This window comes from Trachemys scripta, chromosome 14 (genome assembly GCF_013100865.1).
Source record: "Trachemys scripta elegans isolate TJP31775 chromosome 14, CAS_Tse_1.0, whole genome shotgun sequence".
Taxonomy (NCBI): Eukaryota; Metazoa; Chordata; order Testudines; family Emydidae; genus Trachemys; species Trachemys scripta.
This window is the reverse complement of record NC_048311.1, coordinates 35,147,037-35,172,411: the sequence shown is the minus strand read 5'-3', so window position 1 is coordinate 35,172,411 and position 25,375 is coordinate 35,147,037. Positions and strand designations below refer to the sequence as shown.

Here is a 25,375-nt window from a genome sequence, read left to right as displayed (position 1 = left end):
TATGAAGATATTCAGTAAAGAACAACCTAGTGCTAAAGTGTCAGTGTGGACTTTGCATAAGAGTGAAAATTTGGTTCTGTATTTATAAAGAGGTTATTTGTCTCATGGAATCATTGTTTGATCCTCATGGAAGAGGAGAAGAAAGCAGAATAACCTTATCGAATAAACTTAAGATGAATTTTGAGGTCATGTGAGAAAATTTCATTGTAGAATTAAAATCTCTACAATGAAAATCTCTCACTAGTAAAAGGGTTGAAAAAAATCACTAGTAGGAAAAAGCAACAGAGGGTCCTGTGGCACCTTTGAGACTAACAGAAGTACTGGGAGCATAAGCTTTCGTGGGTAAGAACCTCACTTCTTCAGATGCAAGTAATGGAAATCTCCAGAGGCAGGTATATATCAGTGTGGAGATAACGAGGTTAGTTCAATCAGGGAGGGTGAGGTGCTCTGCTAGCAGTTGAGGTGTGAACACCAAGGGAGGAGAAACTGTTTCTGTAGTTGGATAGCCATTCACAGTCTTTGTTTAATCCTGATCTGATGGTGTCAAATTTGCAAATGAACTGGAGCTCAGCAGTTTCTCTTTGGAGTCTGGTCCTGAAGTTTTTTTGCTGTAAGATGGCAACCTTTACATCTGCTATTGTGTGGCCAGGGAGGTTGAAGTGTTCTCCTACAGGTTTTTGTATATTGCCATTCCTGATATCTGACTTGTGTCCATTTATCCTCTTGCGTAGTGACTGTCCAGTTTGGCCAATGTACATAGCAGAGGGGCATTGCTGGCATATGATGGCATATATAACATTGGTGGACGTGCAGGTGAATGAGCCGGTGATGTTGTAGCTGATCTGGTTAGGTCCAGTGATGGTGTTGCTGGTGTAGATATGTGGGCAGAGTTGGCATCGAGGTTTGTTGCATGGTGCGGTGCGTGGTTGCTGGTGAGAATATGCTTAAGGTTGGCAGGTTGTCTGTGGGCGAGGACTGGCCTGCCTCCCAAGGTCTGTGAAAGTGAGGGATCATTGTCCAGGATGGGTTGTAGATCACTGATGATGCGTTGGAGAGGTTTAAGCTGAGGACTGTAGGTGATGGCCAGTGGAGTTCTGTTGGTTTCTCGTCTGGGCCTGTCTTGTAGCAGGAGGAAAAGACATTTCTAGGCCATTCTGACACAGCTTTGTATCCCTATGCAATGAGAGGCTGCCATGTTCTGTAACTCATTTATGACTGCTGTCAGCACCTAAATGAAGAGGAAATATTTTTTTTAGTTAAGAGTGACAATATAAAAAATTCCCTCTTCATAATTTATTTTCTCTCCTTTTTAGGACTTCAGCATTACATTAGCTCTAAACAGTGTCCTGTTTATGGTGCTCTGTATCCTAAAGAGCTTGCCAATGAAGCACAACATCGATTCTCAGCTTTAGAGCATCTACAGTACCAGCTTACAACACAGGTAATGATATATCCTCCATAAAACTAGGCTTTTGATCAGATTATTGAGACATTGTGCTAAACCCGTATTTTCAGTTGCTTATAGCTGTCCCCAGAATCTTCTTGGATTGAAATATCTCATGCTAGATCTGAGCCCAGAAGCCTTTTTGGACCATTTGTGATAACTCCATTTGGCTGACTTTGAGTTAACTAAACCTAGAGTGGAGGGGAAATGTTTTTCACCTAAGAAACTTTTCAGATTCATTTCTATGTTACTATATTAAAATTTCAGTCCTAAATGAGGAGTATGTCTGTCTTGAAGAAATTTAGATTTAAAATGATAGTTGTGGTCCATTTGAAAACATGTGACATATGTTTAAATTTACTTGGAATTCACAGATTTTTTTAAAATGCACTCATCCAAATAATTATAATAGCATGTACATTCAAACATGCAAACTGGGAGCATGAGGGGAGGAAGTTGGAGAAGGGAGCGCTAAAGTCAGATTTTATTCATTTAAAATGAAGTTATGGTCAGAAAAACTAGGGTTACCATCCGTCCAGGTTTCCCCGGACATGTCCGGCTTTTTCAGCCTTAAATGGCCGTCGGGGGGGATTTCTAATGAAGTAGAAATGTCCGGGATTTCCCCCTTCCCCTCCTGCGGAGTGCGGCGCAGCTGATTGGACGCCTGGCCTGATTGAAAGCCGCTCGCAGCCACTAGGGCCTCTATCAGCCAGAGTCCCTCCCCTTCCACCCGCTCCCTCCTCCCCCACAGAGCAGCGTGGAAGCGTTTGAGTACACGTGGAGCCTGCATTTCTCCCTCTGCCGGGTGAGTGGGGGGAGCAGGGCAGGCGGCGGCGGGGGTGTGTGTAGAGGCTGCAGGGTGAGTGGGGAGCAGGGGGCACAGAGGCTGCAGGGGCGGGGGGGGTGGAGAGGCTGCAGGGCGAGTGGGGAGCAGGGGGCACAGAGGCTGCAGGGGCGGGGGGTGCAGAGGCTGCAGGGTGAGGAGGAGCAGGGCAGGCAAGGGCATAGAGGCTGCAGGGCGAGTGGGGATCAGGGAAGCACTTAGCAACCCCCAGCCAAGATCAGAGCGGGAGGGAGGAGGGGGAATCCGGGGTGCTCAGAGGAGGGGGCAGAGTTGGGGCAGGGACTTTGGGGAAGGGGTTGGAATGGGGGCGGAGAAGGGGTGGGGTTGGGGCGGGGAAGGGGCGGAGTTGGGGCAGTGCCGGGGGTGGGACCGGGGCCCCGTGGAGTGTCCCCTTTTTTAAATGTTTGAATATGGTAACCCTAGAAAAACAGAATGTGAGTGAAATCCTGGCTCTATAGAGGTCAGTCGGGGGTTTGCCATTGACTTTGGTGGAGCTGGCATTTCACTCTGTGTACTTTAATTAATCAGTAGATACGTTCTTTGTATGCATTGAGTCAGAGCTGCTGTCTTTTCACTACTCTCAACCCTGTAGCACCAGCACAGTTTTGCAAGAGGGAGCTAGAGCTCTTCTGACTTACACATCTTCAATAGAACTACTAACCGAATGCCAGTGACACAAAGTTCACTCTCAATCCATCCACCAACAGCCATATGCTCAGGGCCAGTGCAAGAAAGTTTCGCGCCCTAGGCAAAACTTCCACCTGTGCCTCTTCCCCCCCCCCCCCCCCCCACCCCCCCCCCCCCCCCCCCCGGGCCGCCGGGCGGCAGCTCCCCACCCCAGCTCACCTCTGCTCCACCTCCTCCCCGAGCATGCCGCCCCCGCTCTAATTCTCTTCCCCTCCCAGGCTTGCGGCGCCAAACACCTGATTGGCGCTGCAAGCCTGGGAGGCGGGAGAAGTGGACCGGCGACCGCGCGCTTGGGGATGGGGTGTAGGAACGATGTAAAAAAAATTGGGGGCACCACTTTTTGGCGCCCCCAAATCTTGGCGCCCTAGGCAACTGCCTAATTTGCCTAAATGGTAGCACCTGCCCTGCATATGCTATTCCAGTAACAATCAAAGGTAATTGTCATCATAGCTTCAAAACCATGGTTGACAGAGCTGTTGCAAACCTATGCCGTTAGTGACCTGCACTCCAGCTGCTTAAAGTGCTAGGGGGAAACTCAGGTGAGGGACAAGTGCCAGATCTGTCGGGACTTCAGACCCTGCACTAAAAAGGACAGAGACATTAGGCTGAAGGTTGTCCTCATGGAAGCCGCCCTCAGATAACTCTCGGAGCTGAGCCGCTCCGATTTGACACTGAGTACTTTGGCATTGGTGCAAAGTGCTCCCTGGCACTGAGCTCTTCTTGCAGAGGTGCTGGAACTAGGGGTGCTGGGGGTGCTGCTGTACCCCGTGGCTTGAAGTGGTTTCCATTATATACAGGGTTTACAGTTTGGTTCAATGGCTCTCAGCACACACACACACACACACACACACACACACAACTATAAAAATTGTTCCAGCACCCTGGAGGTTGTGGAGAGAGTTTGGGAGGAATTATTAGGAGTGGAGTTTTGGCCATTGTCAAGGGTGAGCATTGTCAAGGGGTGAGCACATCCCCTTGGAGCCATACTAGTGCATTGCACTCAGCATCCCCTTGGGTTCTTTCAATCAAAAACCTGTATCTCCTTTCTGGGATCTGATTTATTAATTTCTTCTACATAGGATGACTTGCTTGTTAGTTGCCCTTTCACTGGGTCCCTAGAAAAGTCCTGGTCAGCTGTTCATGTTAATTCAGAAAGTAATTACCTCTCTACTTAAATAGGAGTGCTCAGCTCTCCTCCTTGGGGCTGGGTTATAATTTAGCCAGCTGAAAACTCGTAGCCATCTGCTTCCTCAGCTGGCCCCTTTTTCCTCAATTAATCTTCAGGCTAAGAGGATCCAGCAGGCAGCCCTCTCTTCCTGGTGTCTGTCCTGTTATGAGGGAATAGCTAGCATATATGCTAATCCCCATCTCAAATCCAGCTCATTCCCAATTGACTGGGTGAGATGGGAACCTGGCCACACCCTCTCTGCAAGGCTCCTGGCTCCAGGCCCCTAAAGATACAGTGATGAGATTTCGTCCCAAGCATCATTCATTCCTGGGACTGCTTCCTCTCTGTCTATATCCCCCTTAGGTCCTTATACTGAACATTTCAAACCTTTAAAGGTCCATGTCATGTAGCGGGATGGGCTGACCACTACGTGCTACTGCGTGTGCAGGGAAAATTACCCCGTCATCGCAATATTGATCTTGTGGGTACATAATGTAGTTTAATTTCCTACTTGACACATAAAATAGAGATATTATTTAGTGCTTACAGTAATCACAAGAAACTGACCTGTAAATACAGTCTTTCCAGAGGCTCAGGAAACACATTGCAGGTTATCTGTAGATGCTTGTGTTAAATGAAATGTGCAATAATTTGGGCTGGCTTCTTTTCATAACAGGAGCTCCAGTATGCAGAGCGACAACGTTTCTCAAGATTGACTTCTATGATTACGTTTCCTAGCTCAATAGAGAGCTTAAGTGCTGGAAATATTCCAAGTAGCGGTGGTGAGGGAGCGGAACTACCTGAGATTCAGGTACATTCCAGGAATTTTTGACTAGTTTGATCTACTTTTAAACATGTGATTTAGTTCTATGTAACTAATACTCATTTTCTAGAAGACACTGAAAATTCATTACTTTAGTTGTTTATTGATTAAGTGCAAAATAGTATTTATAATACAGCTTTATTTTATAAAACATATTTTAAACAAGTTGTATCCCAACCACACTGTCCATGTTCTAACCTCATCCTCTTTCCCCTTATGCCCTGTCTAAATTAGAAATAATAACACAGCTTGTCTCCCAGCTGCTGAAACCATCTAGCTATCTCATTGAGAAGCTCCCAGCCCTACCCTCTCCCCTCCCTCTTTTGATTAACCCAATTTCCAGGTGTCCTCCATCTGAAGAGTAGATATCCTCTTAAGGGGATGTTTTGATTCTCACAGGTTCAACTGGAATCTTCTGTTAGAAATTGCAGTCCAGGGCAACAAAAGGAATGTACATCCTCAGAAACAGACCAATCACAGCAACTCAGTAGGGAGAGCACTAGCCAATCCCAACAGGCCTGGATGTCATCATCTGGAGTACACAGCTCCCTCCAGGATATTTGGCAGATTCTAGATATGGGATCAAGCCCTTCTATTCTCAGCCCTCAAAGCAACATAGATCAAGGTAAGCATGACTAGGAAAGAATTCACAGTAGGTCAGTCTTCTGGAGGAGTGAAGATACAATAGTAGATTCTCTCTATTTACACTAATTTTAGTATATGAGGGTGGTCCTAAAGTTACAGTCACTTAATTATCCTTAAACCCAACTGTCATAGATGTTCCAGGAATTACTTAGATAACTGAATATTGAACAGTTAAGAGGAACACTAACACTTCTCCCCAGTATTATCATCCTTATTAAGAATACTCTTCCCCTCTTAATAAAACAATTAACTAGAGGAATATAATACCACTCGCCTTTATAGCAGAACTTTATTAGGAGAAGATATTAAAATGAGTCCTCAATAACTGAACAATTCATATACTGTCATGCTGCTGTTGGAGCAGCATTGTAACTTGGTCAGTCCTTACAAAGCTATTATTTTGTGGCAGGTATACGCTCCCATAATATTATTTATTATTTATTTGTATTATGGTAACAGATAGAAACCCCAGCTGAGATCAGGGACCCATTGTGCAAGTTATCATACAAACATATAGTAAGGAACAGTCCCTACCTGAAAAATGTTACAGTTTAACTAGAAAAGACAAAACAGACAAAGGGTGGAAGGAGAAATAGAGGGACAGAGAGCTAATGCAAAATGGCCAAGGTTACACAATGGAATAACACCCGTGTCTCCTGACTTCCAGCCCAGTCCCCTGTCCACTGGTCCGCACTGCCTCTCCATAACCCTACTATGCTAACAATTTATTGGCACAGATTTAAAGATATCTCTGTAATTCTGAGGGACTGTGGATTAATGTTGCATAGTGTTTAAGGCCAGAAAGGTCCATTAGATCATCTTGCCTGAACTCCTGTACATCATAGACCATTACATTTCATCTAGATACCCCTATATAAAAGTCAGAGATTTTGGTTAGACCAAAACATTTCAGCCCTCAGGAGACTTAACTATGTGTCACATGCTGAGTACAGGAGAAAACAAGGTGGCACCAATACCCAAGGTCCCTGCTGTGGCACAGAATTGATTGAGATGATCCCAGCAGGTGAACCATGCCCTTTGCTTCAGAAGAAGGTGAAAAATCCTCAAGATCCCAGTCATTCTGGCCTGAAGGAAAATTCCTTCCTGATCCCAAATCTGGTAATTAGTATGATCTTGAGCATATGAGCAAGACAAGATGTGTGAGATAATATCTATTATTGGACCAACTTCTGTTGGTGAGACAGACGAGCTTTCGAGCTTACACACAGCTCTTCTTCAGGTTTGAAGAAACTAACTCCCAGCCATGCATCTAGAAAGAAGATCCTCTATAACTACTCAGGCCACTGGTCCACTGCTTGGTGTCCCATCTCCAGCTGTAACCAATCTCTGATGCTTCAGAGGAAGGCAAAACTGAAAACTGAATACATTTAAGCCAATTGTACATCAGCTTAAAAAATTCCTTCCTGATCCCTGCAGGCAACTGGCTGAAGCCCTGAAGTATAAGATTTGATTATAGAACTGAAAGTGTTATGAGCCTGTTGAGAGTGAGGCAGGCAAACCTGTTCTCCCCATGGCCTTGAAGGAAGGGGAAGACTAAGGGAGACTCAGTAACAGATTCCAAAATCAGAAAGGACTATTATGACCATCCATCCTGCCCCCATGCACACAGGCCATAGAATTTCTCTTAGAAGCTTAATTAAAGTGTATCTTTTAAAAAGATATCTAATTTCTTCATAAAGACTCTAAGCGATGGTGAATCCACCACCTCTCCCAGTAAGCTGTTCCAATGTTTAATCACACTCACTGCTAGGAAATTGTGTCTTATTTCAATGCTGAATTTATCTAAATTCAACTTCCAGCGATTGGATCCTGTTATGCCTTTGTCAGCAATGTTGGAAAGCCCCCCACCCCATCAGATGTCTTTTATAGCTATAAGTGCCTATGTGCAGCAACTGAGTCGCCTTTCAGCTGTATCTTGGATAAGCTGAGCTCCCTAAACCTCACATTTTAAGCAGGGCCGGTGCAACCATTTAGGCAAACTAGGCTGCCGCCTAGGGCGCCTAGTGGTTGGGGGTGCCTAAAAGCCCGCTCAAGCGAGGAGGTGGAATGGAGGTGAGCTGGGGCGGGGGGGGGAGGAGAGAGGCGGCGTGGGGAGGGCCACCCACAGTAACGGGGGGGGTGGGGAGACGCACAGGGGAACTGCTCCCCGCCCCAGATCACCTCCACTCTACCTCCTCCGCTGAGCACTCAGCCCCTGCTCTAAGTCTCCTCCAATCGGAGCCGCAAGCCTGCGAGGAGAGGAGAATTAGAGTGGCGCTGGCATGCTCAGCGGAAGAGGTGGAGACAAGGCGAGCTGGGGCGGGCTCCCCAGGCGGGGTTAGCTTCCACGGGGGGGGACTCCGCAGGCGGGGTTAGCTGCTGTGGAGGCGGGCTCCCCGGGTGGGGTTAGCTTCCGCGGGGGGAGTGGGAGGTAACTCCCTGGGCGGGGTTAGCTGCCGCGGAGAGGGTGTAGCTGCTGCCGGGGGGGGGGGGGAGGGCTCCCCGGGGGGGGGGGGGTGGGGGGGTCCCCGGGTGGGGGGCTGGGTTAGCTGCAGCGGGGGGACGGGGTTAGCTGGGGGGGGGGGGGTGCGAAACTTCCTTGCACCGGACCTGATTTTAAGGCTTGTTTTTCAGCCCCTCGATCATTTTTATGGCCTTTTGTTGAACTCTCTGTAGTATTTCCACATCCTCCTTGAAGAGTGGCTATCAGAACTGGACATAGTATTCTAGTAGTGATCTTACCAATGCTATGTACAGAGGCAAGTTGACTTACCTACTTCTACTTGATGTTCCCCTTTTTATTACATTCAAGGAGCACATTAGCCCTTTTTGTCACAGCATTGTATTGAGGTCTCATGTTGAGTTGGATATCTATCATGACTCCTAAGTGTTTTAGCAAGACTGAATCTTGCATCCTGTAGGTATAACCTCCGATCTTGGTTCCCAGATGTATTACCTTGCATTTGGCTGTATTAAAACACATTTTGTTGCATTGTAACCATTTAACCAGGCAATTCAGATCACTATGTAACAGTAACCTGTCCTCCTCGTTATTTACTACCCCAGCAATCTTTGTCTCATCTGCAAATTTTATCAGCAAATGTTTTATAAAATCATTATTTTATATATCGTTATTATTGTATATGTTCATCAAGATTATTCATAAAAATATTAGTGTGATAGTATATCTCACCATTACCAACTACATGTTGAGATCTGTCAGTGAACCAGTTTTTAAACCATCTAATGTTTTTTTAACCCTGTTAATTGCGTATTGTGACATTCCCCAGGGTACAGTCTGGACTGTTGAACAGATGCATCCCCTCAATTTTCCAGCGTGGGGTGCCTTTCTCACTGCTTCGTTGTGAGAGTAACCACTCCTGGTTTGCTCACAAACAGCCTCCAGCATGTAAATCACTCCCAGCTATACTGTATGAGTGCTATAGCCAGCCACCCATGAATTACACTGCAGGGCAATACCAGGCAACTCTCAGTCCCAGACTTTTCCCCAGAAATGTGGATCTTGTACTACCCAGTACCATCCTGGACAATACAAGCTCATTGAAGGTATATCATTTCATTAATAGAAAATATGCACAAATCCTGTTACCCCCAAATGCAGTTTCCCAAACACTTCAATCCAAACACTCACTAGTTTAGATCAAGCAAGTTTATTAACTACAGAAAGATAGATTTTTAAGTGATTACAAGTAGGGCTGTTGATTGATCGCAGTTAACTCACATGATTAACTACAAAAAATTAATCGCGATTAAAAAAATTAATCACACTGTTAAACAATAGAATACCAATTGAAATGTATTACATATTTGTGGATGTTGTTCTACTTTTTCAAATATATTGATTTCTATTATGACACAGAATACAAAGTGCACAGTGCTCACTTTATATTATTATTTTTATTACAAATATTTGCACTGTAAAAATGATAAACAAAAGTAGTATTTTTCAATTCACCTCATACAAGTATTGTAGTGCAATCTCTTTTTCGTGAAAGTGTAACTTACAAATGTCATTTTTTGTTACATAACTACACTCAAAAACAAAACAATGTAAAACTTTAGAGCCTATAAGTCCACTCAGTCCTACTTCTTGTTCAGCCAATCACTAAGACAAACAAATTTGTTTACATTTATAGGAGATACCGTTGCCTGCTACTTATTTACAGTGTCACCTTAAAGTGAGAACAGGCATTCGCATGGCACTTTTGTAGCCGCTGTTGCAAGGTATTTACGTGCTGGATATGCTAAACATTCGTATGCCCCTTTATGCTTCAGCCACCATTCTAGAGGACATGCTTCCATGCTGATGATGCTCGTTAAAAAAATAATGCGTTAATTGAATTTGTGACTGGACTCCTTGGAGAATAGTGAATATCCTGTTCTGTTTTACCCGCAGTCTACCATATATTTCATGTTATAGCAGTCTCGGATGATGACCCAGCACATGTTCGTTTTAAGAACACTTTCACAGCAGATTTGACAAAATGCAAAGAAGATACCAATGTGAGATTTCTAAAAATAGCTAGAGCACTCATCCCAAGTTTTAAGAATCTGAAGTGCTGTCCAAAATCTGAAAGGGACGAGGTGTGGAGCATGCTTTCAGAAGTCTTAAAAGAGCAATGCTCAGATGCGGAAACTATAGAACCCAAACCACCAAAAAAGAAAATCAATCTTTTGCTGGTGGCATCTGACTCAGATGATGAAAATGAACATACATCGGTCTGCTTTGCTTTGGATTGTTATTGAGCAGAACCCATCATCAGCATGGATGCATGACTTCTGGAAAGGTGGCTAAAGCATGAAGGGACATATGAATCTTTAGTGCATCTCGCACGTTAATATCTTGCAACTCCGGCTACAACAGTGCCATGCGAACACCTGTTCTCCCTTTCAGGTGACACTGTAAACAAGAAGCAGGAAGCATTATCTCCTGCAAATTGTAACCAAACTTGTTTATTTGAGCGATTGGCTGACGTAGGACTGAGTGGACTTGTAGGCTCTAAAGTTTTACATTTTTATTTTTGAATGCAGTTATTTTTTGTACATAATTCTACATTTGTAAGTTCAACTTTCATGATAAAGAGATTGCACTACAGTACTTGTATGAGATGAATTGAAAAATGCTATTTCTTTTATTTTTTACAGAGCAAATATTTGTAATAAAAATAAATATAAAGTGAACATTGTACACTTTGTGTTGTAATTGAAATCAATATATTTGAAAATGTAGAAGACATCCAAAAATATTTAAATAAATGGTATTCTGTTATTGTTTAACACCATGATTAATTGCGATTGATTTTTTTTAGTCGTTTAACAGCCCTAATTACAAGTAATGAGGCATAAAAGTCAGAATTGGTTAAAAAGAAATAAAATGTAAAACGCAACTAACACCTAATTTAACAAGCTAAGTGAATTCAAAGCAAAAGGTTTATCTCACGACATGCTTTAGCAGTATTACTGGTTGGATCTTTCAGTCAGGATCCCTCCTCAGTCCAATGATGCTTCCTTTGTCCTTCAGGTGGTGTTGATGACGTGAGTAGAGATGAAAGGAGAGATCATTTGGGGCGTCTGTTCCCCCATTTTTATATCTTTTCCTCCTCTTTGCGAAACATCTCCAGGTGGGGTTAAGGAGACAGAAAGTCTGTGGGATGGGAACTTCCAGCTGTTTCTTTGCCAAGATGTAAATTTCTTGCTCACACTCTTTCCTGCCAAAGAATAGCTGCTTAACCAAGTGATAGTCCGTTTGATTTTGTTGACACCTAGCTGAGGTATCAGTTTGCGTTTTGTCTTTGAGGAACAAGTTTGTGCCTGCTTTTCTGAACTTGGAATATGTCTCAGTAATTTTATACAGTAGAATCTTATAACTTTACATACAATGTTGTTGTCACATATTTTACCAGCACAGTATGAGTTTTTCAGTGATACCTCACAAGGCATACTTTGTACAAAATCCATTATAGCTTTGTAAAAAGAGTGAACATAGGGATACAGACTGTCACACATATAATGAAAGTTTGTAAATCAAAATGTCATGTGGTACTAGGTCAAATACCTTGGAGAAATCCATATGTATTCTATCAACACAGTTCCTTTTATCAATGCTATCCAAAAAAGACAACAGCTTTATTTGACAAGATCTATCTTCTGAGAAACCATGCAGAGTGGCATTCCTTTTTTTTTTTTTTTGTCTCTAATCCTTTGTTGCTAGTCACAAATTAACTGTTCCATTATTTTACCCAGAATCTCTGTCTGGCTGATCAGTCTATGGAACCCTGGATCATCCCTTGACCCTTTTTAAATATTGGAACTATGTTGGCAATCCGCCAGTCCTTTGGAATTTTCCCAATTTTTCAAGATTTTTTTTAAATATTTACGTCAGTGGTTCAGAGAGCTCCTCAGCTAGTTCCTTTATGATCGTTGGATGTAAGTTATCTGGGAGTACTGATTTGAAAATGTTAATTTTAGCAGATGCCGCGTCACATCCTCCTTTGTTACAGATGGCAAACTTTCTGTTCCATCTACATCATCATATGGGTTGGATACATCTTCCTGCTTCATTCCAAATTCTGAACAGAAATATCCATTCAACATTTCTGCTTTTTCTACATCACTGTTTGCAATTTTACCATCTGCATCTAGCTATGGTTATATACCTGACATCGGATTTTTCTTGTTACTGATTACATTTAAAAAATGTTTTCTTATTATCTTTAACTCCTTTGGCCACTGATATTTCATTGATTCCTTTTGGCTTCCCTTTTTTATGTCACCTAAATTTTTTTTACTTTTATAACTTTATATTCATTGCCATTTAGTTCCTTGTTTCCCATCCTTTATATATAATTGTTTTATGTTTTATTACCACTTTTGCATCTTCTTTTAACCAGGTTGGCTTCTAGCCGAGAATTACCTTTTTGTCTATCTGTGGGATCACGGATATCCAATAGGACAGTGGTTCTCAAACTTTAGCAACCCGAGGATCCCCATTTTGATTTAAATTTTTTTTGCGGACCCCCAAACCCCCCCCACTAAGCCCCAGGCCCCACCCCCACCCCACCTCTTCCTGCCCCCGCTTCACCCCTGCCCCTCCCCCAAGCTCACCCCATCCCCCTCCTCTCCCTCCCTCCCAGCGCCCCCTGCACACCACTGAACAGCTGTTCCCTGGCATGCAGGACTCAGGAGGCTCTGGGAAGGAGGGGGAGGAGTTGATCAGCAGGGCCCTTGGACCCCTGGAGTACCCTAATGGACCCCCAAGGTCCAGAGACCCCAGTTTGAGAAACACCGCAATAGGATATCCTTGAACAAGTCCCAGTTTTCGTTAAAGCTTTTCATTTCAGATTTGTTTTCCCAGACATTTATACCACTAATTACATTAATCTTTGGGAAATTAACCCTTTTAAAGTTCTAAATATACATATTATTGATTGGTGCCATATTCTGTTTGCACAAGGTAAATGTAACGAGATTGTGATCTTTGGTACAGTGGTAACACCAATGTTTAGATCAGTGATTAACTCTTATTTGAGTTAATGAGGTCCAACTATTGAAGGTACCCCATGTTGGGTGCAGGACTTCCTGTGTTAAGAAATTATCATCTATTATTTTGAGAAACTTTAGGGGAGTTTTGTAACTGGCTGCATGAGGTGTCCAGCAAATGCCCCTATCATGGGGCAGCTGCCTCACTCCAAGGTAAAAGGGATTAAAAGCAGCTGAGGGAGGCTGGTGAGGTAGTTGGTCCCAGGTGTGGCTGGCTTAATCAGGCCACAGCTGGCCTGGATAAAAGGGCTGTGGGGCCAGGAGACAGAAGAGTCTCTCTCTAGCATTGGAGAGAGATGGACCTAGCTGCCTGAAGGAGCAAAGGGTACCTTGGACAGAGCAGTGCTGGGGAAGGGCAAGAGGAGCCAGGGAGCTCCAGCCTGGCAACTCCCCAGGCTGAGGCCTTGCTAAAGGCCTACGTAGGTACTGGGGCTGGGAGGTGCAGCCTGGGAATAGGCAGAGGCAGCTGGTCTGAACCCCTTGCCAATGATGAGTCCTGTTTCTAAAAAGTCAGCTACCATAGCTGATACTATTAGGGTCCCTGGGCTGGAGCCTGGAATAGAGGGTGGGCCCAGGCTCCTCCCTTGCCCCCTCCTCCCCCCCCCAAATTAATCACTGAGACTGGGAGACAACAGAGACTGTGCAAGGGAGAGTAGTTCTAGAGTAGTTCTCCTCCCTTGCTGGCTTATGATGAAAATGGCTCAGTAGGCTGTGACCCTTGCCTCTAGAGAGAGAAGGGCTATGTGGAGGGTCACAGTGAGCCTCTGAGGCTAGCAAAATCCGCCAGGAAACGCGGGACCCACGGAGACAAGGACAGAGCTTTGTCACAACAGGATAAACAAAAACTGTGTTTGGTCATGTATATGTCATGAAAATTTTGCTGATAATACCATGTTGTTTCATGCTGCTGAGTCTGGTGCAACACAGCTGGCAACCTTACAAGGACACCAATTTCCTAACCTCTAGCAACTTCCAACCAGAGTTGCAACACTTGCTGCAAGATTTTCAGGTGTCCAGAGCCCACTGAAATAGAAGAGAGCAGTTTCAGAGGGGTAGCCAAGTTAGTCTGTATCAGCAAAAACAACGAGGAGTCCTTGTGGCTCCTTAGAGACTAACAAAATTATTTGGGCATAAGCTTTAACCCACTTCATCAGATGCATGGAGTGGAAAATACAGTAGGCAGGTGTAAATACACAGCAAGAGAGACACCACTATTTCTGATAGAATTTCAGAGGTGGAAGAGAATGAAGCATCATTAGGTGAAGATATCCAGTTGTGATTACAGCCTGAATCTGATAATCTGAGAATAGTTAACTGAGGAGCTTCTTATTGATCCCACTCAGGCTCCAAAATGAATAAGGACTGCAGAACATTGTGTTGTTTTTAAAATGTTTGCTGCCTCCTTCTGAAGAAGGAGGAAAATTTCTCCCTTTTGAAACTGCTTCAAGGGCCATCATGTGCACTGAGAGTCTTGAATAACTTGGGGTCCAGTTCACGAAAGCATTTACATGGAAAAACTGAAACTTGAACAAGAAATTTGTGCTTTTGATCTGTTACTATGCTTAAATCTTTCAGGATGACAAAAGGGAGGCAAATTACTCAAGAAAGAGCTTTTTCCATCCATATTATCAAGAGACTAGCTAATTCATTTCTATGCCTGCTTGAACCAATTTACAGAAATTTGTTAAAATAGTTATTTATCTCAAATACCTCGTTACAATGTGAGTTGAACAGCAGAAGCTACTAGCTATCTATATTCCCAGAATCAACAATGATTTTGCTGTCATAATTAACAGGGAAATAAACAAAAGGCAGCTATGATAGCTTCTGCTCTTTTAGTAACACAAGAAAACAGTTCAGTGTTTGCCAAATGGAAGTGAACAAAACTAGTAGAGAAATCATTTTCAAACTTTAAATGAGTTACAAACTAAATTTAGGAAAAACTAACAAGCTATTTAGAAAAGTATACTATTGGTATTCTTTAATGAAATGATAAAAATTTCCCAGGCAATCATTGTTATGCTTTCATTTGTTCCCTTCTCCAAACAATCTCCTTAGTTCCGCTAGATTGTCCAGTAATTTCGCAGGTTTCAGGAAAAGAGGTTGTAAAGCAATAGCTCTCTCACTTACATCTATTTGACCTTCACCGTAGAACAGTATATACAACTTTTTCAGGGTGTTTACATTTTGTAATATGATGATCAAAAGTGGAGTTAGCAGATGGTATCATTGCAGGTTCCTGATTCACAGATAGTTATTTCAATATGTTTCATACCTAATGATAACCCTTTGATTTAATTTCTCCATCAAATGTTCCATAGTTCTGGTGAGAGCTAGTGTAAAGACTGACTTGTGTCTGGCAAGAGGACCTGCAATTTCCACGCTGGAAACTCACTAACAACGAGGATTCTGAGTACATGGTGCAGAAAGCCAGCTTGTCTATTTAAGCATGTCTGTTTAAGTAAGTCCAACACTGTAAATCAGCCCCAGCAATAACATTTTTTTATTTATCACTTCCAGGCTTAGTTAAAGAAAGAATAAGAACATAAGAACGCCATAGTGGGTCAGACCAGTGGTCCATCTAGCCCAGGATCCTGTCTTGGACAGTGGCCAATGCCAGAGCTTCAGGGGCAGTGTAGAAAACAGGGTAGTTTTCAAAAGATCTTATCCCTTTCTTCCCCTCCGAACTTCTGGCAGTCAGAAGTTTAGGGGGTTGCCCTGAGCGTGGGGTTAGATTCTCTGACCATTTTGGCCAATAGCTATTGATGGATTTATCCTCCATGAACTTATCTTGTTGTTTTTTCTTAATCCAGTTATACTTTTGGCCATAACATCCCATGGCAATGAGTTCAACAAGTTACTTTTTCAGACAATGCACAATTATTTCCTTAGGTTTATATTAAACCTGCTGCCTATTAATTACATCAGGTGACCTCTGTTTTTTTTACTGGGGGGGGAGAAGTAAATAACACTTCTTTATTCACCTTCTCCAGATCCAGACTAACACGGCTACCCCTCTGATAGTCTTCTCCACACCATTCATGATTTTATAGACCTCTATCACATCGTCCCCTTAATTGTTTCTTTTTCCAAGCTGAACAGCCCTGCTCTTTGTAGTCTCTTCTTGTACAGAAGCCATTCCACACCTGTGATCATCTTTGTTACACTTCTCTGAACCTTTACAGTTCCACTATATCCTGTTTGAGATGAGATGACCAGAACTGGTCACACTATGCATGGTGTAGATGTTCCATGGATTTATATAAGAACATAAGAATGGCCCTACTGGGTCAGACCAAAGGTCCATCTAGCCCAGTATCCTGTTTTCTGACAGTGGCCAATGCCAGATGCTCCAGCAAGAATGAACAGAACCGGTAATCATCAAGTGATCCATCCCCTGTCACTCATTCCAGCTACTGGCAAACAGAGGCTAGGGACACCATTCGTGCCCAAAGTCATCATAGTGACGTTATGATATTTTCTGTTTAATTTTCTACAGCGTTCCTAACATTCCTTTAGCCTTTTTGACTGCGGAAGCTCTGAAGCGGTTCAGGACATATAGACAGGCCACATTATAGTTCTGATTCCTCAAACAGTTACAGCACAGCTTGTTGAGGTTTTAAATGGTTGGCACTTCAAGCTAAAGCCATTTGCCCACTAAAACGTGTCATGCCTTGGAAGTATAGGAATGTGTTTTTCTGAAATTTGACTTAGAAGCAGCATTAAATTACTGAAGTTTGACTTTGTAATAGGCTCTGCTCATCCCACAATAATATTCTAAACTTTCTGCAAACTGCCAACCAAACTGGGCACTCTGAGGAATCTGTTATTTACAAGAGATAATAAGGAGACTTGCAAATTGTATTTTAAGAATTTGAAAAAGAGAGACCAAACTAAAATTGCATTAATTACACAAAGAAATGGAAAGACTAGTTTTAGAATGAGCACAGGCATTGTTCATTTGTCTTTTATTGTATTACTAAAGGGAGCATGTCCTGGCATTCAGCTCGATACATACAACCTAGGCTCTAAGTGTGGTAAACTGACTTTTTTATAACACTTAAACGCTTCAGAAGTCTTGTACTAACCTGGAAATGTGCAGACACTTGTGTACTGCTTCCCTGTCTCTGGCCCATCCCATGGAACAAAACAGTGGTCCCTGTCCCAAAGACCTTATAATCTAAGTATAAGACAAGAAAGAACAGATGGGGGAGTACAAGTAAATAGTGAGACAGTATTGGTCAGCATGATGGACCGTGGTCTCTGCACATCAACGGGGTAACCGTTGTCAAGTTTTTGTAAGCATCACCACAGAGGAGAGTTTTGAGGAGGGGTTTAAAGGTGGATAATGAAGTAGCTCTGCAGATGTTTACAGGGAGCACCTCCCAAGCGAGTAGGGCAGCGTGGGAGAAGACCAAAGGTACTTGTTTGAAAATTTGAGTGGGTAGTGAAGGCTGCCATCATAGTCCAGTCAGAAGTGAGCATTGACAGCTTGATTGCAAATGAGAGATAAGTAGGGTGGGGATTAACTGTGAAGGGCCTTCAAAGAAATTGGGTGGACTCACTCATGCCAGGTATCTTGCCTAGACCTGACCCAATCTTTGACATGGCTGTGGGAAACCTTCACTTATTCTTGACATAGCACCCCTTCAGCCTGACTGAAAATCCAAAAACAGCCTGTCAAAGGACAGCTTTATAAAGGCTGAGAAGATTATAACTTTTTGTATATGGCAGCTTGTAAGCAAAAGGTAACAAAATAAAAAAAGCTCAAAATGTTACTATCTCTGGACTTGGGACTGACTCTGAGAGCAAAGCAAAAGGAAATTCTTCCTGTAAAGCAATAATGAAGAGGACAGTTAATCCCCACCCTACTTATCTCTCATTTGCATCCACTGCAGTTTTACATCACTTGTGCATGTGCACACTATGCTAATTGTATTGGTGGTGTGCTTCCTCACCAGGAGCACTTGTATTGATGCAGAGTGCAGTGCACCATAGGTATCTATCTCACTGTGCAACTCGCCACCTTCCAGTGCAGGGTGTTTTATGAAGTTTTTGCAATGCCTCTTGAGTAGGGCCCTACCAAATTCACAGTTCACTTTGGTCAATTTCATGGCCACAGGGTCTTAAAATTGGTCAGTTTCACAATTTCAGATGTTTGCATCTGAAATTTCTTGGTGTTGTAACCGTGGGGGTCCTGGTCCAAAAAGTGATTCTGGGGGAGTCCCAAAGCTATTATAGGGGGGTTGCAGGATTGCCATACTCACTTCTGTTTCCTGCAGCTGTAGGAGGCTCCCAGAGGTGGAGGTAGGTCCTCTCTCTCCACTGCTGCTGGGAGCGCCCCACATGAGGGCTCCTAGCCACTAGTCAGGGCCAGTGGTGGATTAACATATGAGGCCCATAGGGCTCATGCCCAGATGCCCTGGACAGGAGCCACGGGGTGGAAGCCCTAAGCCCCAGCAGGCGTTGCAGGGGCTGAGCTCGGATGCCTTGAGCCCCGACTGGAGCTGAGGGGGAGAGGGGAGGTGGAAGTCTGGTGCTCAGGCAGGACCTGGGGGAGCAGGGCAAAAGTCCCAGGGAGTGGCAGCCCCAAGCCCAGGTCCTGAGCTTGGGCAGCAGCAGCAACCCCCAGCCCAGGCACCCTGAGCCTGGGCAGGAGCCGTGGGGGACAGCAGTCCCCAGCCTGGGTGCCTCGAGCCTGGGCAGGAGCCCCAGGAGATGGTAGCCCGGAGCCCAGCTCTAGGGCTGCTGCAGCACAGAAGTGAGGGTGTAGTTTTGGAGTTGGGTCTGATCTCCCTCCAATAACAGCCAAGCAGGGGCAGGACAAGTCCTGCCCTCCCCAGCCCAGCTGATTTCAGGGAGATCAGATTTCACGGGGCAGGGCCAATTTCACAGTCCATGACATGTTTTTCACAGCCGTGAAATTGTAGGGCCCTACTCATGAGGCCAAAACAAGTTATACGGGATGACTAGGTACATGAGGTCAACTAGACAAATTAGAGGATTGGGCCAAAAGAAACCTGATGAGGTTCAACAAGGACAAGTGCAGAGTCCTGCACTTAGGATGGAAGAATCCCATGCACTGTTACAGACTAGGGACCGAATGGCTAGGAAGCAGTTCTGCAGAAAAGGACCTACGGGTTACAGTGGACGAGAAGCTGGATATGAGTCAACAGTGTGCTCTTGTTGCTGTCAAAGTTAGACTCAAGACACATAGTTTGTCAGACCACTCTGTTTTATTAGCACATTGCTCTGCTAATACATTCAGATAATGTGAGCCCCCATGCAAGATTCAAACAGTCTTATTTATACAGATGAAAGCATGCGAACTAAACAAAGGGACAGAGAGAGCAAATTGAAGAATTTGCCTAGGGCACAATATGCATATCTTACTTCCTTATTAGCTCTTATTATCTAAGGCTAACGCTTCACCAATCGCCCTTAAGAGGAGCAATTGATTAACAATTTCCTGACACCTGGATTGCAGCATTTCATACAGCATTCTTTAATTCATTCTATTTCTTTAATATAATTCATTTCACTTTCACATTGCCAAGAAGGCTAACAGCATTCTGGGCTGTATAAGTAGGGGCATTGCCAGTAGATCGAGGGACATGATCGTTCCCCTCTATTCGACATTGGTGATGCCTCATCTGGAGTATTGTGTCCAGTTTTGGGCCCCACACTACAAGAAGGATGTGGAAAAATTGGAAAGAGTCCAGTGGAGGGCAACAAAAATGATTAGGGGGCTGGAGCACATGATTTGTGAGGAGAGGCTGAGGGAACTGGGATTGTTTAGTCTGCAGAAGAGAAGAATGAGGGGAGATTTGATAGCTGCTTTCAACTCACTTAGACTGTGGGGACCTAAAAGGGGGTTCCAAAGAGGATGGATCTAGACTGTTCTCAGTGGTACCTGATGACAGAACAAGGAATAATGGTCTCAAGTTGCAGTTGGGGAGGTTTAGGTTGGATTTTAGGAAAAACTTTTTCACTAGGAGGGTGGTGAAGCACTGGAATGGGTTACCTAGGGAGGTGGTGGAATCTCCTTCCTTAGAGGTTTTTAAGGTCAGGCTTGACAAAGCCCTGGCTGGGTTGATTTAGTTGGGAATTGGTCCTGCTTTGAGCAGGGGGTTGGACTAGGTGAACTCCTGAGGTCCCTTCCAACCCTGATATTCTGTGATTCTAAACTTCCCATAATGTAGTGTTCTCCATCCTATAATTTCATCTGCAGCCCATAATATTTCACCCCCTTTTTTTTTTCAAAATCCCTGCAAACCTGTGTGTCCCTTTTCACTGTCCACCATCTCTGACAGAAGCATGGAGCATGTAAAGCTGTGCACTACTGTCATGAGTATTGCAAGCACAGGGCACCTGATCCTACGGTATTTGCAGAGCTGCAAAAGGAGCTGTGGGGAATACGACCATTCCTTGGAGGCTAGCTTGCGGTGGGACATAGAAACAATTCAAGGTTGTTGGCAGTGTTCACAGAGCAGCCGCAGATGGTGGAGCGCTGGTTGTGGGTCTGAGAAATAAGCACTGACTGGTGGGATCACATCATCAAACAGGTTTGAGATGACAAGCAGCAGCTGCAGAATGTTTGGATGTGCAAGGCTACATTGCTGGATCTGTGCGCTGAACTTGCCTCAGCCCTCCAGCGCAGGGAGACCAAAATGAGAGCTGCACTGACAGTTGAGAAGCAAGTGGTGATTGCCCTGTGGAAACTTACAATGTCAGATTGCTACTGATCAGTCCAGAATCAATTTGGAGTCAGGAAATCCACCACAGGGGCGATTGTCATGCACGTGTGCAGGGCTATTAATCACCTCCTGTTATGCAGGACTGTGACTCTGGGCAATGTGCAGGGCGTAGTGGATGGTTTTGCAGCAGTGGGGTTCCCAATCTGCAGTGGTGTGACAGATGGCATGACTACAGTGCTTAAATTCAGCTGGAGCTGTCCAGAGAGATCTCTGGTAAATATTTTCCCTTGACTCCAGCCTGATGCTATTGGTTCTGAACGGGGGTTCTGCAGCTCCAAACCAATTTCAGGGGTTCCGTGGGGCCCCACAGCTGAAGCCTGAGCCTCGGCATGCCCTGCAGGGCATAAGCCCCAAGCCCCAGCACACCCCACGGGGCTGAAGCCTGGAGCCCTAAATGGGGAGTGGCATGGGGGGCTTTGGGAAATACTCTGAGAATTTAAGCCCTGCACACACATCCCCATTTTATCACCATACCACCTTGCCACAGAGCACATCAGCTAAAAAGGCTACTTTTCTATGGTAATGCAAACACTGTTAGACCACCGGGGACACTTTACAGACATGTATGTGGGCTGGTTAGGGAAGGAGCATTATGCATTCATCTTTAAGAACACAGGACTGATCCCCCACAGTGGTTATCAAGAAGCAAAAAAAAAGATATGACACAGCCCCCTTTATTGCATTCAAGTCTCTGGCTCCCAATCAGCACCTAGGTCCAGTACAGTGAGAAGTTATTTTAAACTCTGCTAACATATACAAAATATTCTTCTGACGTCATCAGGTCATTATAGGTTTGGATTTTAACCAAAATACCACACTGCCAGCCAATCCTTTAGTGTCTAAAGCTAAAGGTTTATTATAAAGAGAGAACAAGAAGAGAGATGTTAAATGGTAAAACAGTGACATACATACAAAGACTTCGAAGTCCATATATCAGGTTCTTAGCAGTATTGGTGAGTTTGCTGGCTTGAAAGTCCCTCTGGAACACATCCACAGCTTGGATGGGTCATTCAGTCCTTTGTTCAGAGCTTCAGTTTGCAGCAAAGTTCTCCAGAAGTAAGAAGTGGGATTGAAGACAAAATGGAGAAGATGCAGCTGCCTTTTATAGATTTTTGCCATGCGGCTTGTGCTTCCTTTGTTTCAAACAGAACCTGCCCAACACATGGCTTGGAAGCCTTAGAGTTCTGTCGATAGGCATGTCCTGCATGCCTTGCTGAGTCATAAGGTGTATTCCTTGCCTTCTGTCAATGGGTCGGTTGTAAATCTGATGGTCCTTAATGGGCTATCAAGCAGGTTAGGCAGTGCTGAAACTGTCTGGGGGTGTCACCCAGAAGCACAGCACAAGTTTTGAAATACAGAAAATACATACATATCTATAACCCGTAATACAAAGGTGATACAAACATATAAACAAGATTATCATATTTGGCAAATTATAGCATTTTCACAGATATCTTACATGGCATATCTGGCATAACTCATTGCCATTTTACCATATTGGTATTCATAATATCCTAAAGTGTCCCCCAGATTCCATACAGCGTCACATTGATAAATTGGAGAGGGTTCAGAGAAGAGCCACAAGAATGATTAAAGAAAGGACTGGAAAATATGCCTTTGTAGATACAGACTCAGTCACAGTCTGTTTAGCTTAACATAGGGAAGGTTACAGAATAACTTGATCAAGTTTATAAGTTCTTAAACGGGAAAAAATATTTGATAATGGGATCTTCAGTCTAGCAGACTAAGGCATAACATTCAGTGGCTGGAAGTTGAAGTTAGACAACATTCAGACTTGAAATAAAGCATAGATATTTAACAGTGAGGATAATTAAGCATTGGTACCACTTACCCTGGGTTGTGGGGGCATCCCCATCATTGTCCATTTTAAAATCAAGGTTGAATGTTTTTCTAAAAGATTCTGTTCTTCAAATAGGAATTATTTGGGGAAAGATCTGTGGCCTGTGCTATACAGGAGGTAAGACTAAGAGATAAGTGGTCCCTTCTGGCCTTGGAATCTATAAAAGCCATCTTTGATTGTCAGTAATATTGAATCTTCATTCATACACAATTCTGTACGTCTGAAGCGTGGGGGCCTTTAATTAGTTTAGATTTATTTGGGTATTAAGGTGCCTGAATAATATGAAGTTGCATGGACTCAAATTCAACTCACTGCTAGTATATGAGTGCATGATGGTGGGGTTTTTTTCGGAGGGGGGTTGGGGGAGAGTTGTTTTTGCTGGCTAGAAAATCATTGTTTCTTTCGTTTTGTGTAAGATGAGAAAGCCTAAGCAACACTTCTTGACCTGTTGTGAAAACAGAGTATTTTGAAAAGCCTAGAATTTCAAATAAAATAGTATGTTATAATAAAAGTGGTTTTTTGGGGGAAGGGGGGTTTGAAGGAAGACAAGTAAGACATACTAAATGCAAAGGGTAAGGTACATAATTTATGTATGGTTTGTGTAAGAGGTTCCTGGCTGTGGCTGTCAACCTTGTCTGGCCACTCTCTGTACTGCTTGAAGGTCCCTGAGCTAAAACACACTCAGAACTTGTTTTTACACCTGGGGGAAGAAGTGGCCATTGACTTTGGGCTAAAGGAATACCAGGAAATCAAATTAATTAATCACCCAAAGAAACAAATATGGCAGCTGAGGATCTCTAAAATGCGGGAAGTCTGTTACCCTAAACTGGCAGCTGGGGGAGGGCCTGAATGGAATAGGAGCAGCTAAGTTTGGCATTTGGTTTGAGAATGCATCGTGTGTTAAAGAGCAAAAGAACTGGAGATGCTTGGAACTTAAATAACTTTTCTGTTGCAATATTTGAACTTAGATATAGAAAACTAAAGAGCCACTTTACCACAGCCCCTTTCTTGCTGTTATTGGCTCAGCTGTCTGGCCAGAAATTCTACACTTTATGGGTCAGATGTTATCTCTTACTGTCTCATACTAGACAGAATTTCAACAGCTTTGACTTCAGACTGTTGGACTTTTAAGAGCTATCCATGTAGGTAAAATGCCAGCCACGGCAGGGATGTTGGGTAAAACTTTAACCAAGAGAGATTTCTACTTCTTTCTGGCTCTAGACAGAAGAGGACTCACTATTTCTGGTCTATGTAAAGTAAAACTTTTCATCTTCAAAGTGCTTTACAAATATTAACTAATTGGCCCTGGTTATGCTTTCTACACTTAAAAAATTTTCCAACCTGAACTGCAGTTATTCCTGGTGGCAAGTGATTCAACGTTTCTGCAGCAGTGGTGGCAGTTCTAAACGTACATACAGGGCCAACGTTTCGGCAGCATAAAAAGCCTCCTTTTTGAAGATTCAGCTTGCATATACAAAATGTCTACCCAGAATTCAACTACAGGCTAGAGTGACCAAATGTCCTGATTTTATAGGGACAGTCCAGATATTTGGGGCTTTTTCTTACATAGGTACCTATTACCCCCCACCCTCTGTCCCAATTTTTCACACTTGCTATCTGGTCACCCTGCTGCAGGCACAAATCTCAGAATGTGGGTGTGTATCAAAGAGGCATGGCCTTGGAGATTGACAGTGAGGGAGGGCCAGATGCCCCTGGTGAGGAGATCCAGGAAGGCCATGCTCACCACGCTGGAAGCAGAGGGGTGGGACAGGAACAGAAAGTATAAAAAGAGGGCCCTGTACTTGCTCAGTTGCGAGGCAGCTGCCAAAGGAGATGGACACATTCTCCCCCCTCTTCAGGCCAAGAGGCCTGTGCTTGTCTGTCTACCACAAGAGCCAGGATGACAGATTGTACCTGGGTGCCTAACCCTTGGCCGGAGCTCCCTAGACTGTTTGCTGGGTGCTTGCCCCTGCCTGAGGCCTGGAACCCAAGACAGTGTTTGGTTCCCTGCCCGGTCTGAGGGCCTAGGTTTTCAAGACTATACCTGACTATAACCTGCCTGAGGGTTGGGCTTTAAATTGTTTGGCGCGCTCCCCCTGCCTGAGGGCTTGGGCCCCTGAACAACTCACTGCTCTACCCTGCTGGAGGGATCGAGCACTGAGGCCTGGTCTACACTAGGAGGTTATGTCGAATTTAGCAGCGTTAAATCGAATTAACTCTGCACCCGTCCACACAACAAAGCTATTTAGTTCGACATAGAGGTCTCTTAAATTCGACTTCTGTACTCCTCCCCAACGAGGGGAGTAGCGCTAAATTCGACATGGCCATGTCAAATTAGGGTAGGTGTGGATGGAAAAAGACGCTAATAGCTCCGGGAGCTATCCCACAGTGCACCACTCTGTTGACGCTCTGGACAGCAGTCTGAGCTCGGATGCTCTGACCAGCCACACAGGAAAATCCCCGGGAAAATTTGAATTCCTTTTCCTCTCTGGGCATTTCCTGGGAATCTCATTTCCTGTTTGGACATCGTGGCAAGCTCAGCAGCACTGGCAACGATGCAGAGCTCTCCAGCAGAGATGGCCATGC

At 44.1% G+C, this 25,375-nt stretch overlaps 1 protein-coding gene across 1 annotated transcript in view; it reads left to right on the top strand.

Moving 5' to 3' along the window:
• Window positions 1-25,375, top strand: part of CCDC57 (coiled-coil domain containing 57) — a 110,775-nt gene that overhangs the window by 70,168 nt on the left and 15,232 nt on the right. The window contains exons 15-17 of the mRNA XM_034789326.1: window positions 1,314-1,441; window positions 4,820-4,954; window positions 5,366-5,591. Coding sequence (XP_034645217.1) covers window positions 1,314-1,441; window positions 4,820-4,954; window positions 5,366-5,591 — 489 coding nt within the window. The remainder of the gene's footprint in view (window positions 1-1,313; window positions 1,442-4,819; window positions 4,955-5,365; window positions 5,592-25,375) is intronic.